This window comes from Fukomys damarensis, unplaced genomic scaffold (assembly GCF_012274545.1).
Source record: "Fukomys damarensis isolate Sample0158 unplaced genomic scaffold, DMR_v1.0_HiC HiC_scaffold_18, whole genome shotgun sequence".
NCBI lineage: Eukaryota > Metazoa > Chordata > Mammalia > Rodentia > Bathyergidae > Fukomys > Fukomys damarensis.
In genome coordinates this window covers 34436916-34449579 of record NW_022900930.1, presented here as the reverse complement: position 1 = coordinate 34449579, position 12664 = coordinate 34436916, and the positions used below count along the sequence as shown (strand labels likewise).

The following is a 12664-nucleotide window of genomic DNA, read 5'->3' as shown; positions in this document are numbered from 1 at the left end:
TATTAATGTGTAGAAAAATATTACAACATCTCCCTTGAGGACACTGTTAATGTAATTTATGCTGACGTTTACTGAAAGCTGAAAGTGTTATACAAATATGGCATTAATTCAGTAAAAATACTTTTTGATTTCTGATACTTTGGTACTTGTCCTATAAACATTAATAGATGAATACAGAATTATTTTGAAATTCATAACAAAATTGTGACATTTTAATGTGTCACCAGTACCTAGTACAAACATCAAAATATTTAAGTGAGAATGCTTCTTACATACAAATTATTAAATGAGTTGTTTACATCCCTGACATCATTGCTCTTAAGATTTTTGTTCCATCTTTCTAGTTGCTGACATCGAGGATTTTCATTAAGTCTTTCACCCAGATTGTGATCTACTTTTCTGTTCATTTTATTGTGCAGACTGATATTTGATGGACATATTTGGAACTTAGCTATGATCCTCACTTCCTCCCAGATTCCTTTATAGTATGCCTGTCTTGGGCTGTGAGTCTCTTAGGCCACCTTTTTCGGGTGGCCACCCCCAAATTCAGGTGGAATGCGGTTTAGCGTTTGCAGTTTGAGAGCTAATATCCATTTTCTGAAGGTAACTATGCCCTTCTTTATAGTTTGACTTTAAATAGAAACTGAAAGGGCTGGAGATTCAGCTCAGTGTTTCGGTGGCGGTCCTTGCAAGCGCAAGGACCCAAATTCAATCCCCGGTACCAAAAAAAAAAAAAAAAAAAAAAAAAAAAAAAAAAAAAAACATAAATAGGAACTGAACCCTGAATGTGTAATCCTAATATTGGAAAGCACACTGGTCATGAGTCCTGAGAGTTGAAGAACACAACAATTTTTTTCAGTCAGCTAGTAAGGTCAGAACTTAGTGTACATCTTTGATTTCTTTTTCTTTACCATTCCCTACATTTTATTATTTATCGAGTCTTCTTAAACATTTATCAAAACTCTCTGCTTCTCTATTTTGCTATGTCTTGGTTCAGTTGTGCCCTATTAGCTCATGTTTAGAATTGTTTAGAGGCCTACTTCATCTAATTCTTCTATCTTTAGTTCCTCAATCTCTTGTCTTTTGAATCTGCCTTCCATCCTTCTGTTAGTATTGGCTTGCTAAATTCATATCTGATCATGTGGTTTCTCTTAAAAATTAATGACTCCATGTAGGCATAGAAGAACCTACAATTTTCTTAGCATGATATATGAGCCCCTCCTTTCCCCTCCCTTTGTGATCTCTAGCTACTCTCCAGTCCCCAAGCAGGTTTTTATTTTGCATCTGTGTTGTTGAGTGCACTTTTGCATTTTTTTTTTCTTTTGTGGCCTTTGTTGACTTTCACCTCATAGTTAGCGTGGTTATTACATCCTTAATTCAATATTGAGTTAACTTTGTCCATGTTAATTGTTCACAGGTGGTTAGCAGCTTGCTTACTTCCTGTCAGTGTTATCAGATACATACCTCTCCTGTGATGCTTGTCATGTCTTAGAGTAGTTACATACTGGTCACATTCACTGCCTTGAGAACAGAAATCATATCTAGTTCATTACTCTAGCACCTGACTTTGTGCCTGGATATGGTAGGTGTTCAGTTTGGCTATTAGATAAATGAGTGATCGTGCACACTGAGATAGGGGAAGTAGGACAAACAAGTTTAAGGCAAATAGTTATTTAGTTTAGGTCTCGTTGAATTTGAGTTCTCATACAACAACCAAGTAGAGATGTTTCATGCATTTGTTATACATTTGTTATTCATTAATGCTATAAATGTTAATTGATCCAGGAAGTTTCTCTCAATCTCTTTCTCCCTCCTTCCCTCCCTCACCCACTACCCTTGATTCTTGAACTATTAATGTTTACATTTTAAAGAGTCATAACAACTTGGTTGTCTCAAACTACAAAATTCTTAGCATGAACAGTTATTTTCATGTTTTCGTGTTTTTAACACTTAACTGTACTTACTGCTTTAATACTCTGACAATCTTAGTGTATTGTCCTAGGTTGTCTTTGGTAGTGGTAACTATATGACATTCATAAGTTGCAAAGCAATAAATGTTTAAGTTTTCCTTTGCAACTTACATTCTAAGTTTTGGATATTCTAACAAGACCAGTTTCATACTGTTGCAGAAAGCATTTGTTTACTGCAAACTGATTTCATTCATTCATTCATTCATTTATTGGTACCGGGGATTGAACTCAGGTCCTTCCACTTACGAGGCAGGCGGAACCACTGAGCTAAATCCCGGGCATGATTTCTTTTTTTGTACCTCATTAATGAATAAAGAGTTTGGCATTTCTTGCCCATACATTGTGCCAGCCATTGTGCTAGGTGGCTGTCTAGGACCTCTCAAAATGTCACCTTCTTTGATGTGATCTTCAAGTTTGGAGGAGTTTATATAATAAACTTTTTTAAAAAGATAGTTATTAGTAATGTTTTTTTTAAAAAACAACTATACTTTATCGATACATTTTTACTGTGAAGGTTCTTTGAGGTTATTTTTCATATGCAGAAAGAAAATTTACAAATTTTACTGAGTACGAGAGATTGTCTTCAAACAATCTCAAATCTTTATTACTGAAATTCATTACAAGAATTCAGCACTAGAACTGGAGTATGCTTAGTTCCATTCCTTTCATTTTATATAATGTACCTGCCCAGACTTATCTTATCAGGCTTGTTCTACCAGTCTTACTTGTTTGACTGCTTTTATGCTTATCTTTCAAGTCCTACACCACATGTACTTTTCAAGTCTGTTGTAATGTCAACAGACTGATACTGAATTCTTGTTTTTATGTTGAATAAGTAGATATATTTTAAAAATGAAACTATTTCAGGGTAATTTTATTTTTAGTGAGTAAGAATAATGATAACATGCTGACTGGGCTTACCTGCTTTGAAAGAATGAAAATTATAACCAGTTTTTATTTTTTCACATGGCAAATGTTTGACTGTGTGCTCTTGAGGATTTAAATTTGAATTTTAAAATGATGAACAGAGAAACAAGTTAAAATTTTTAGTAATTTACTAAAGAGGGACAGTCTGCCTTTCAAATCTAGTACTTCAGTCATCTTGCTCCCTTTCCTGTGGCAAATTTCTTGGAAATGTCCCACAGTTTACATACATACAGGCAATCATGTCCCCCCCATTTTTTGGTGGGGGTTCCCACATAAATTGTAACATACTGTAAATGCATCTCTTTGCTTTACATTTTAAAAACTTACTTGATTATGGGAATTGTTTTATACCACTACTTGAAGAAATTTTTATTTTTTTACAGCTGTGTGAGAAGAAAATTATTAACCCTACAAACTTAACAAATAAAGGTAGTTATTGTAGATCAAAGCTTTTCTTTTGTGATATTAAACTAGGTGATATTTATATATTGGGAAAATGTTAAAACCATTTTTCCCCCTTTTTTCCAGATAATCAGAGAGCTAAATGGAGTCTGAGCAGCTGTTCCATAGAGGCTACTATAGAAACAGCTACAACAGTATAACAAGTGCAAGTAGTGATGAGGAACTTTTAGATGGAGCAGGTGTTATTATGGACTTTCAGACTTCTGAAGATGATAATTTGTTAGATGGTGACACAGCAGTTGGTAAGTTTAGCATTATAACTCGGTATTTATAGTTGTGAATACCTACCAATAAAAATATACATTGTTTATTAGGATTGACTGTCAGGGTAGTTTTTAAAAATTAAGTTGAATTCATACAGCATAAACAACCATTTTAAAGTGTATGTTTCAATGGTGTTTTAAAGTTAGAAACAATTTTCTTTAAAATCAGGAAAGAGACAGGAGTTATTTGTTCTCACCACTTCTGTTTACAGTATTATACAACAGCCAACTCTGTTTAGTTCTGAAACATTTTCAACACCCCTCCCAAACATCCTTCCATACAGGTAAATGTTTAAATTTAAATATAACATAATAGAGGTATACAATCATTAAAGCATAGATATGAAAATTGATGAATACCTGCAAAGTGAACACAACTCATACAACAGTCCCTCAATCAAGAAATGAAACCTGTACTCCCAGATTTTTATTTCCCTTTCAATTGCATGGATAATCATTATTTTGATTTCTATTTAGATGCAGGTATTTTAACTGTATATTAATGGAATCATATATATTCTTATTTCTGATTTCTTTTGTGTTTTAAGATCATCTATGTTGTGGCATATAGCAATATTTTATAAATTTCTATTGCTATATAGCATCCGATTGTGTAAATATACTGCAGTTTAGCTATTCTGACGAAACATTTTTTCTTTGCTATTACTAATAGTGCTGCTATAAATTTCATGAACATATGCTTCAGTAATACCCTTTAAATGATTCTGAGACTTAAGTCTTGACACATAAATGAAGTCCATAGAATCCTTAGGATACTGGCTATTGAAAGAGACTCAGTAAGGTAGTAGCTGTTCCTGTTTTCCCCAGTGTGACTTGCTCTTTATCTACATTGGACTGTATCCTCCTAACATAAACAATTTCCTTTTATGTTAGCATTCAAATGAGTTGTCAGTAGCTTTTCTAGTATTATTAATGCAAAGGATTTAGCTCCGGAACTCAGACATAGCATCTGGGTTAGGATTTAGGTTGTAAGAGAGAAACTGCTTTGGACTTAGCTAACTCCAGTACATTTGTTACATAGCTTATTCTTTAAATATACTGTGAGGTTTACAGTTACTAATCTCAAAAATGGTATCAGCCTAATTTCAGGAATGGAATTAGCAACATCGTGGGGAAAATGGAAACAGTTTTCTCTAAAATCAGCAATGAGATAAGAGTATTTGTTCTCACTACTTCTGTTCAATATAGTACCTGAAGTTTTAATTATAACATTTATACATGAGAAAGAAGGAAAAAGAGTCAGATGTGGTGGCTCATGCCTGTAATCCCACCATTCTGGGATGCTGAAGTAGGAAGATTACAAGTCTGAGCCCAGCCTGGGCAGTTTAGTGACTTAGTGAGACTGATATAGGGGACATAAATGTAACTCCCTATCTGTTAGACATCAGATATATGAGTCTGTGTTACCCAAATTTGAAGAATAAATTTAAAGAAAGAATGGAATTTAAGAGTAGGAAAACTTATATATAGAGCTCCTGGTAGACAAGAAGGGACTCAAAAGTGGGTTGCCAACAAGCATGGAAGTTTTATAGAGCAAAATCATGAGATGGATACAACATGGGTCAAAACTGTGATCAAACCAATAAAATTACAAGTATATCTTCTTAGGTAATACTGATCTAATGGGAAAGTAGGTTACATAGCAGTTGTACATGGAAAAAACAAAGACCTTCTTTAGGAAGGGATGGATCGGTGGGTCTTGGTCACCCTCTGGGGTGACTGATGTCTGTCTAGACTTCATTGGACCATGTGATACCAATTGTCTTATCCCCTGGGGAGGTATGTAGGTCTAGTCATTCTGTCTTTATCTTGAGGCCTTGCCTTCAATAGATGTACCTCCATCCACAACTGTAATGTGTTTTCATCCTCTACACTGACTCCCTTGAGAGCCTAGCCCTTTCTGACTGCCTGTAATATTTCTACCTAGCTGTCTATAGTAAGACCCTGTTTCAAAATAAAAATTTTAAAAGGGCTATGGGTTGAGGCAGGAAGATCACAAGTTCAAACCTAGTCTGGGTGACTTAGTAAGACCCTGTCTTAAAATATTAAAGGGCTAGGGATGTAGTTTAGTCTGAAGACTCTAAGTTCACAGACAAACAACTGGGATACAGTAGGAAAGGAATAAGTCAAAGTATACTTTTTGGCTTACAGTATGACCCTTCACCTAGAAGACCCTAAGAACTCTACCATATGACTTTTAGATCTGATTATCAAACTCAGCAAAGTGGGAGGATACAAAGTCCACATTAAAAACAATTGATGGCTTTTTAAAATGTACCAATAAGAATCATGAAAACAATTACATTCAAAGAGACTCAAAACAGAACAAAAAACTTAGAAATCAGCCTAACCAAAGGGATGAAAAACTTCTGCAATGAAAATTACACATTGATGAAAGAAATTGAAGAAGACACTAGAAGACGGAAAGAGGTCCCATGCTTATGGGTCACCAGAATTAATACTTTTTAAATGGTCATATTAATGTAAGTGATCTGCAGACTGAATGTAATCCTCAAAGCATCAATGACATTCTTTACAGAATTAGAAAAGACAATCCTAAAATTCATATGAAGCAGAAAAGAACTAGAACAGTTAAAGCAATCCTGAGCAAAAAGAACAGGGCTGGAAGTATCACAATTCCAGACTTAAAAATATAATTCAAGGCTTTGGTAGTAGTACTGTCACAAAAATAGAGACATCAACCTATGGAATAGAATAGAAGTACAAAAAGAAACTCACACAACTACAGCTATTTGATACTTGACAGAGAAGCCAAGTATATACATTGGAGAATAGAGAGCTTCTTGACAAATAATGCTGGGGAAACTGGATACCATATGCAGAAGATTGAAATTACACCATTAGATCTCACTCTGTATGAAAAGTAATTCAAAATAGATTCAAAGACATAGGTATAAGATCTGGAACCTTGAACCTCCTAGAAGAAAACATAGGGGAAACAATTGAAATCATTGGCCCATACAAAGACTACCTGAACAGAAATAGCACAGGAAATAATAGCAAAATGAACAAATAGGATTACATTGCATTAAAAAAAGCTTTTGCACATCTAAAGAAACAGTAAAGAGACAGCCTGCAGAACAGGAGAAAATTTTGTTAACTGGTCTTTTTTTTTTTTTTCTTTGTAATGGGAATCAGACTCAAGATCTTGCACTTGTGAGGTAGGTGGCAACACCACTAAGCTAAATCCTCAGCCCAGAATATAATAAGAACTTAAAACACTTTACACCAAAATGAAACAAACAGCCTGATCACTAAATAGTAAAATAATTGAACTGAGAATTCTTCAAGAGGTAGAACAAATGGCTATTAAGTACATAATAAAAAATGTTCAACATCTTTTCCATTGTGGAAATGTTACATCAAAACTATACCAACATTCTATCTCACCTAAGTCAGAATGTATATCAGGAATATAGAAGAATAATGGGACTGGGCGTGGTGGCGCACGCCTGTAATCCCAGCAGGCAGGAGGCTGAGGCAAGAGGATTGCTGTGAGTTTGAGACCAGCCTGGGCTACACATAGTGAGTTCCAGGGCAGTCTCAACTACATGGTGAGACCCTGTCTCAAACCGCACCCCCCCCCAGAAAAAAATAGGGCCAGGGATTTGGTGCCACCGCCTGCCTTGCAATCACAAGGTCCTGAGTTCGATCCCTGGTACCAAAAAATAAAATAATCCTGGCAAGGATGTGGGGGGAAAAGAACCTTCCTACACTGTTAATAAAAATGTAAACTGATAAAACCACTGTTAAAATCAGCATGGTGGCTCCTCCAAAACCTAAAAACAGATAATACCATTCAGTCCAGCTATACCAATCCTTGGTATATATTCCTGAGCCAGCATATTATACAGATAAGAGCATATCTATGTTTACTACAGTGTAATTTACAGTAGCTGAGCTATGGAAATAGTCTAGGTGCCCATCAACAGAAAAATGGAAAAAGAAAATGTGGTATATATACACAGTAGAATATTATTTAACCATAAAGAACAAAATCATGCCTTCTGCAGAAAAGTAGAATGGGAGACCATTATGTTAAGTAAAGTAAACTACGATTCAAAGTCAGGTACTGCATACTGCATGTTTCCTCTTATATAAAGAATGAGTGGGGGAGGACAGAGGAAAGGAAAGAGAAAATACATGAGTTGAAGTAGCGAAGAAACTTATAGAAGACGATGAAGATGGAGGGGAGAGGAGATGATGAGGGGATGATGGAGTATGTTGCATGTTTGTACTAATATGCCGAAATAAAAGCCACTAGTGTGTATAACTAATATGCAGTGATTAAAAAAAAAAACATGTTTGGGCACTGTGGTACATGCCTGTAACCCTAGTACTCAGTAGGCTGAGGTAGGAGAATTGAAAGTTTGAGGCCAAACCCTGCAGCTTAGTGAAACACCTTCTCAAAATAAAAACTAAAACAAGGGCTGGAGATGTAGTTCAGTGTAAAGGCCCTGGATTCAATCCACAGTCCTGCAGGTAGCAGGATCAGCCATCTCAGAATATATCCTAAATTATGCAGAGCACACTGTCACTAAAAAATAGAAATTATCCCTAATAAGGATGACTAATTAATAGTATCTGTTAAAAATGTAAGCTAGTCAAAGGCTAAAAATTTTGATATTTATATTAAATGTAGCTACAAGTGAGTCATTTTACTCAACAATTGAACTTCTTTGGAAAATGCAAACATTTTCACTGCAAAGACCAAGATTTTGTTGTTGAAGTTGTGTTCATATGTGTTTCTTACCTTATTGAAAATGAAGGACATGGGCCAGGGGTTAAGCTCAGTGGATGCACCGCCTGTCTTGCAAATGCCAGGTCCCCAGTACCAAAGAAGAGAGGAGAGGGGGAGGGGAGGCATGACTATTAGCATATTCTCATTATTCATTAGAATGATTCTTAATATTGTTCTCAGTAGAAGTAAGTTAGTGAGATTGACTGAGGGGTTAAAATTATAGTCAAAAACATGTTTAAGGAAATAGATTTTTAACAGTTAATTTATATTGATAACTTGATTATGCTACTGAATTTAAATTTTAAGCCCATCTATTTTTTATCTTCTTGGAAATGTTTGCTTGTCAGCGACAAGAATCCCAGGTTTCTAGATTGTGTACAGACTGAGAGGAATTTAGAGTTGAGAGGGCGCTCTGATAATTGCTTCAATTTTTTATCTGTAGCTAACCTTAAAAAAGAAAACTTTGGAAATACTTGAAATGTTCTAATTTTTGAAAAATTTGTGTTAATGGGATGTAATAACTGACAATGGAATACAGAGATACTACAATTATTTTAGTCTGTTTCCCAAATACAGATTGGGTATTGCTTAGTTGAAATGTTTGGGATTAGAAGTATCTCAGATTTTGAATGTTTTTAGATTTTGTAATATTTGCATTTATGTTAAGAAATATGTTGGGTAAAGTACCCCAGTTTAAACATGGAATTCATTTATATGCGAAGTCTGGAGGTAATCTTATGCAGTACTTTTAATGTGGCTGTGTTTTGGCTGTGACCCTTTATATGATGTCAGATATAGTATTTTCCTCTTCTGATGTCATATCACAGAGTTTCAGATTTTTGAGCATCTTGGATGTTGAGATTTTGGATTAGGGACGCTTAAGCATTAATAACTTTATTCACCTCATATTCCTTCTGGATGAGGTAGTCATAAATTCTCTATGAGAAATTTCAAAAGAAAAATCCTGGTAAAGTGTTGCAGAATGACCGTGCCAAAACATGGCTCGCCATCTAACAGGGCATCTTTTAAAATGAAGACACGTGTTGTAGTACAGGGTCCCGTCCTTGGTCCTGCAGACACAGCACTATGACATCACCATCAAGAAACTGAGCTAACTCTTAAGTGGTTTCATATTAGCCAGGGTTTTTTTGGGGGGCGGATTCTGGGGATCAAACTCAGATCCTTGCACTTGCGGGGCAAGCAGTGGAACCACTGAGCTAAATCCCTGGCCCTGGCTTCCTTTTTTTAAGTGTTAGGTAAAATCATCATTTAAATTTAATTATATATAATGTGTTTTTCCAAAGAAAAGTAAAGCAGCTTATAAAGATTGATACAGTCCATTCATTAACATAAATATTTGACAGTGATGAGGCGAAGAGAAAACAACTTGAAATTGCATGAAATGAGGAGATAAGACCTATTAAAAATGCTACCAGTATATACTTTCTAAGGGGAGACTACAGTTTGCCTCTGAGCTTTATAGCAACAAGTGAGTAAGAAAACCTACTGCGTCAGTTACTCTTCTCTCCTTGCTGAAACAAAATTTCTGACATCAAAGTTTAAGGCGGAAGGCATTTACTTGGCTTACAGTTGGTAGAAGTTTCAGTCCATAACTGGCCAACTCCAAGGCTGGGATCACAGACATCACAGAGGAGAAACAACATGGTGCGCACGAGGTAGCAAAGGCAACAAGAGAGCTTCACTGGGTCTTTTTTTTTTTTTTTAAAAAAAAGTCTCATCCAGACTACCAGGATTAGGGCACTGCCAAACTAATCACTCACATGCAGTGATTTAGTAATCATACACCCTTAACCCCAGCATCATACATTCCAGATTCAACTACTTCTGGAAGAAAGAAAGACCCACCCATCTGCATAAGGCTTTGGGAGAAGTGTAAACACAGACCATAACACCTACTTAATGAAATGATTTATGGTATTTATCAGAGAAAAACTTAACCTGTTGCTGAGCAGACACCCTATTTCTGAGACTAAGATAAGTTTCTGAGTAGTTTTAAAGTGGTTACTGTCTAATGTAGCTGTGAAATATGCTTGGACTCTGCTTAGAATAAATAGTAATTTTTCACAGGGCTTTGTTGTAATATCCATTGTCATATCCCAGTATCCCATTGTCATATCACAGGACCTAACAGTTCTACAAGGGCACTATTATTATTTGGCACAGGTTGAACACTCCTCATCTGAAAAATGTGAAATACCCTAAAATCTGAAACTCTCAGCCACTAGCATGATGTTCCAGGTGGAAAATTCCATACTGTGAAACTACTGTGTGCACAAAATTATTTACAATGTTGTCTAAGTTACCTTTACATTTGTATATCCAGTATACATCATGAATTTTATGTTTAAAATTGAGTTATGGGCTGGGGATATAGATCAGTGGTGCTGTGCTTTCCTGGCAAGTGCAAGGTCCTGAGTTCAGACCCCAGTACTGAAAAGAAATAAAATTGAGTTGTGTTCTCAGCATATCTCATATATGCAGATATTCTAAAATCTGAAAAAAAAAAATTAGAAGTCTGCAACATTTTGGTCCCAAGCATTTTGAATAAGGGATGCTCAGTTTGTGTAAGGCATTGATTACCTATCTGTATTCATAAACGTATTTTAGAGTATCTTGGAATGGATAACCTGGATAGTTTCAGGAAGTAGTCATGTTGCAGAAGGGATTGTTAAGCAACACGCACGTAGAGACAAGCTGAATGGAAGTAAAACAATAAAAAGTTTATTTTACCAGCAAAAGTCGATTGCATTAAAAAAGGCAGTACAGTGATCGACCTCCTGTTGGTTTGCCGCTTCCTCTTTTATAGGTTTTACAACCATGATCTCATTCAGGTGGTTACAGTTCATTTCCTCATTTCATATTACCTCTGTACAAATTACAGTAACAATACAGTTCACTTTAACCCAGATGTAACAATTCCTTGTAGTTAGGGAGTTTACCTCAGGATTTGTGTAGCTATCTATTCTAGTGCACAGGAAGCGGGTGTTCAAGGTTAGGGATGAGGCCAGATGTCCCAATTCATGGTCAATGCCTCCAGTGTCTGTTAATTTTGAACTAAACAAAGCAGATTGCTGTAAGAGACAGCAGAAGTCATTTTACATTTTCCTAACATTTTGTAGGTTTTAAAATTATTTATAAAAGTTTTCTGTATCATTCCTGCCTTTGTTTTTGGGGTAACTCCTTACCCTCATTGAATTCATACCGGTTATATCTAAAGGGTAGCTGAGTAAGGGGTACATAGTAAGCTTTATTGGCTCTAAGGGCAGGTCACTCATGATACCAATTGCCTGATAAGTCATCGTGGTGAGAGGTGCACAAATCCAGCCATCAGAGGCTAAATTCCTGGTCTGCCTATAGCAGCAGTGAATGAGTTCCATCAATTAAATCCATCATATCTATTCTTGTATAATTCTTTGGATGACCTTTTAATATATTTTGTTATTACCTGCAGCGCAGGAGTTCTTTTTGTGTTTCTGGAGGGGGACTCTTCCAGACCTTTTTCTGTAGAATCCATCTTTTTAACCTCCGAGGCCCATGCCTGGCAGTTGATTGATATCTAATATAAACATGAAAAACTATTTTTTGTAGCCAGCTTGTTTTTTCAAGGCCAAGCTATATGAAATTTTAAAGGGTTACATTGTCCCTGTTTACAGTTATCACAATTGCCAGTACTTCTGATCACATTAGAACTGTTTAACCATATTTGAGTTTTATCTGAACAATACATCTCTTTTTGTGTAAATCCCCACAGTCAAGTATGGTACCAGGGTTTCCATAGAGTTCTTTCGGACAGGCATCAAAGAGAAGCGTGAGGGGATGTCCCTCCAGTTCTCATTTAACAGTTTTAAAGGTCACATATTTTTCATCAAACTTACTATCTTTAGGTTAAAAACTATTAATTAAAAAACAAAATAACTCATAACCATTTGACACAATAAAAGAATCCATAGTATCTTGATTGCAGTCCTCATTCCTTAGCTGTGTTTGGACTCATCAGCTTCCGGTGTGGTGAGGGCAGGGGTTTGAGTGCGCTGTCTGCTGGAGTGGCAGTCCTTGGAATTCTTGGTTGCTTTACTCTAGAGTGCTGAATCATATTTATATTCTCATACTTCTGGCATTGGCAAGGTTAATTTCTCCTGAGGCCTTTCCTTGGCTTAGAGATAGATGGCCATTTGTTTTTGGTTTTTTTTTTTTTTTTTTTTTTTTTTTTTTTTTTCTTTGTTTTTCTGCGGTTCTTG

The 12664-nt window shown here is 35.8% G+C and overlaps 1 protein-coding gene across 3 annotated transcripts in view; it reads left to right on the top strand.

Annotated features, from left to right (window-relative positions):
• Clcn3 (chloride voltage-gated channel 3) overlaps positions 1-12664 on the top strand; it is an 83039-nt gene that overhangs the window by 5670 nt on the left and 64705 nt on the right. For 2 of the 3 annotated variants that reach the window (XM_010629837.3, XM_010629839.3), the window contains exon 2: positions 3426-3601. The exons of the other annotated variant lie outside the window; for it this stretch is intronic. In XM_010629837.3, the coding sequence (XP_010628139.1) occupies positions 3442-3601 (160 nt within the window). In that variant the 5' untranslated portion in view covers positions 3426-3441. The remainder of the gene's footprint in view (positions 1-3425; positions 3602-12664) is intronic. 3 annotated transcript variants of the gene reach the window in all.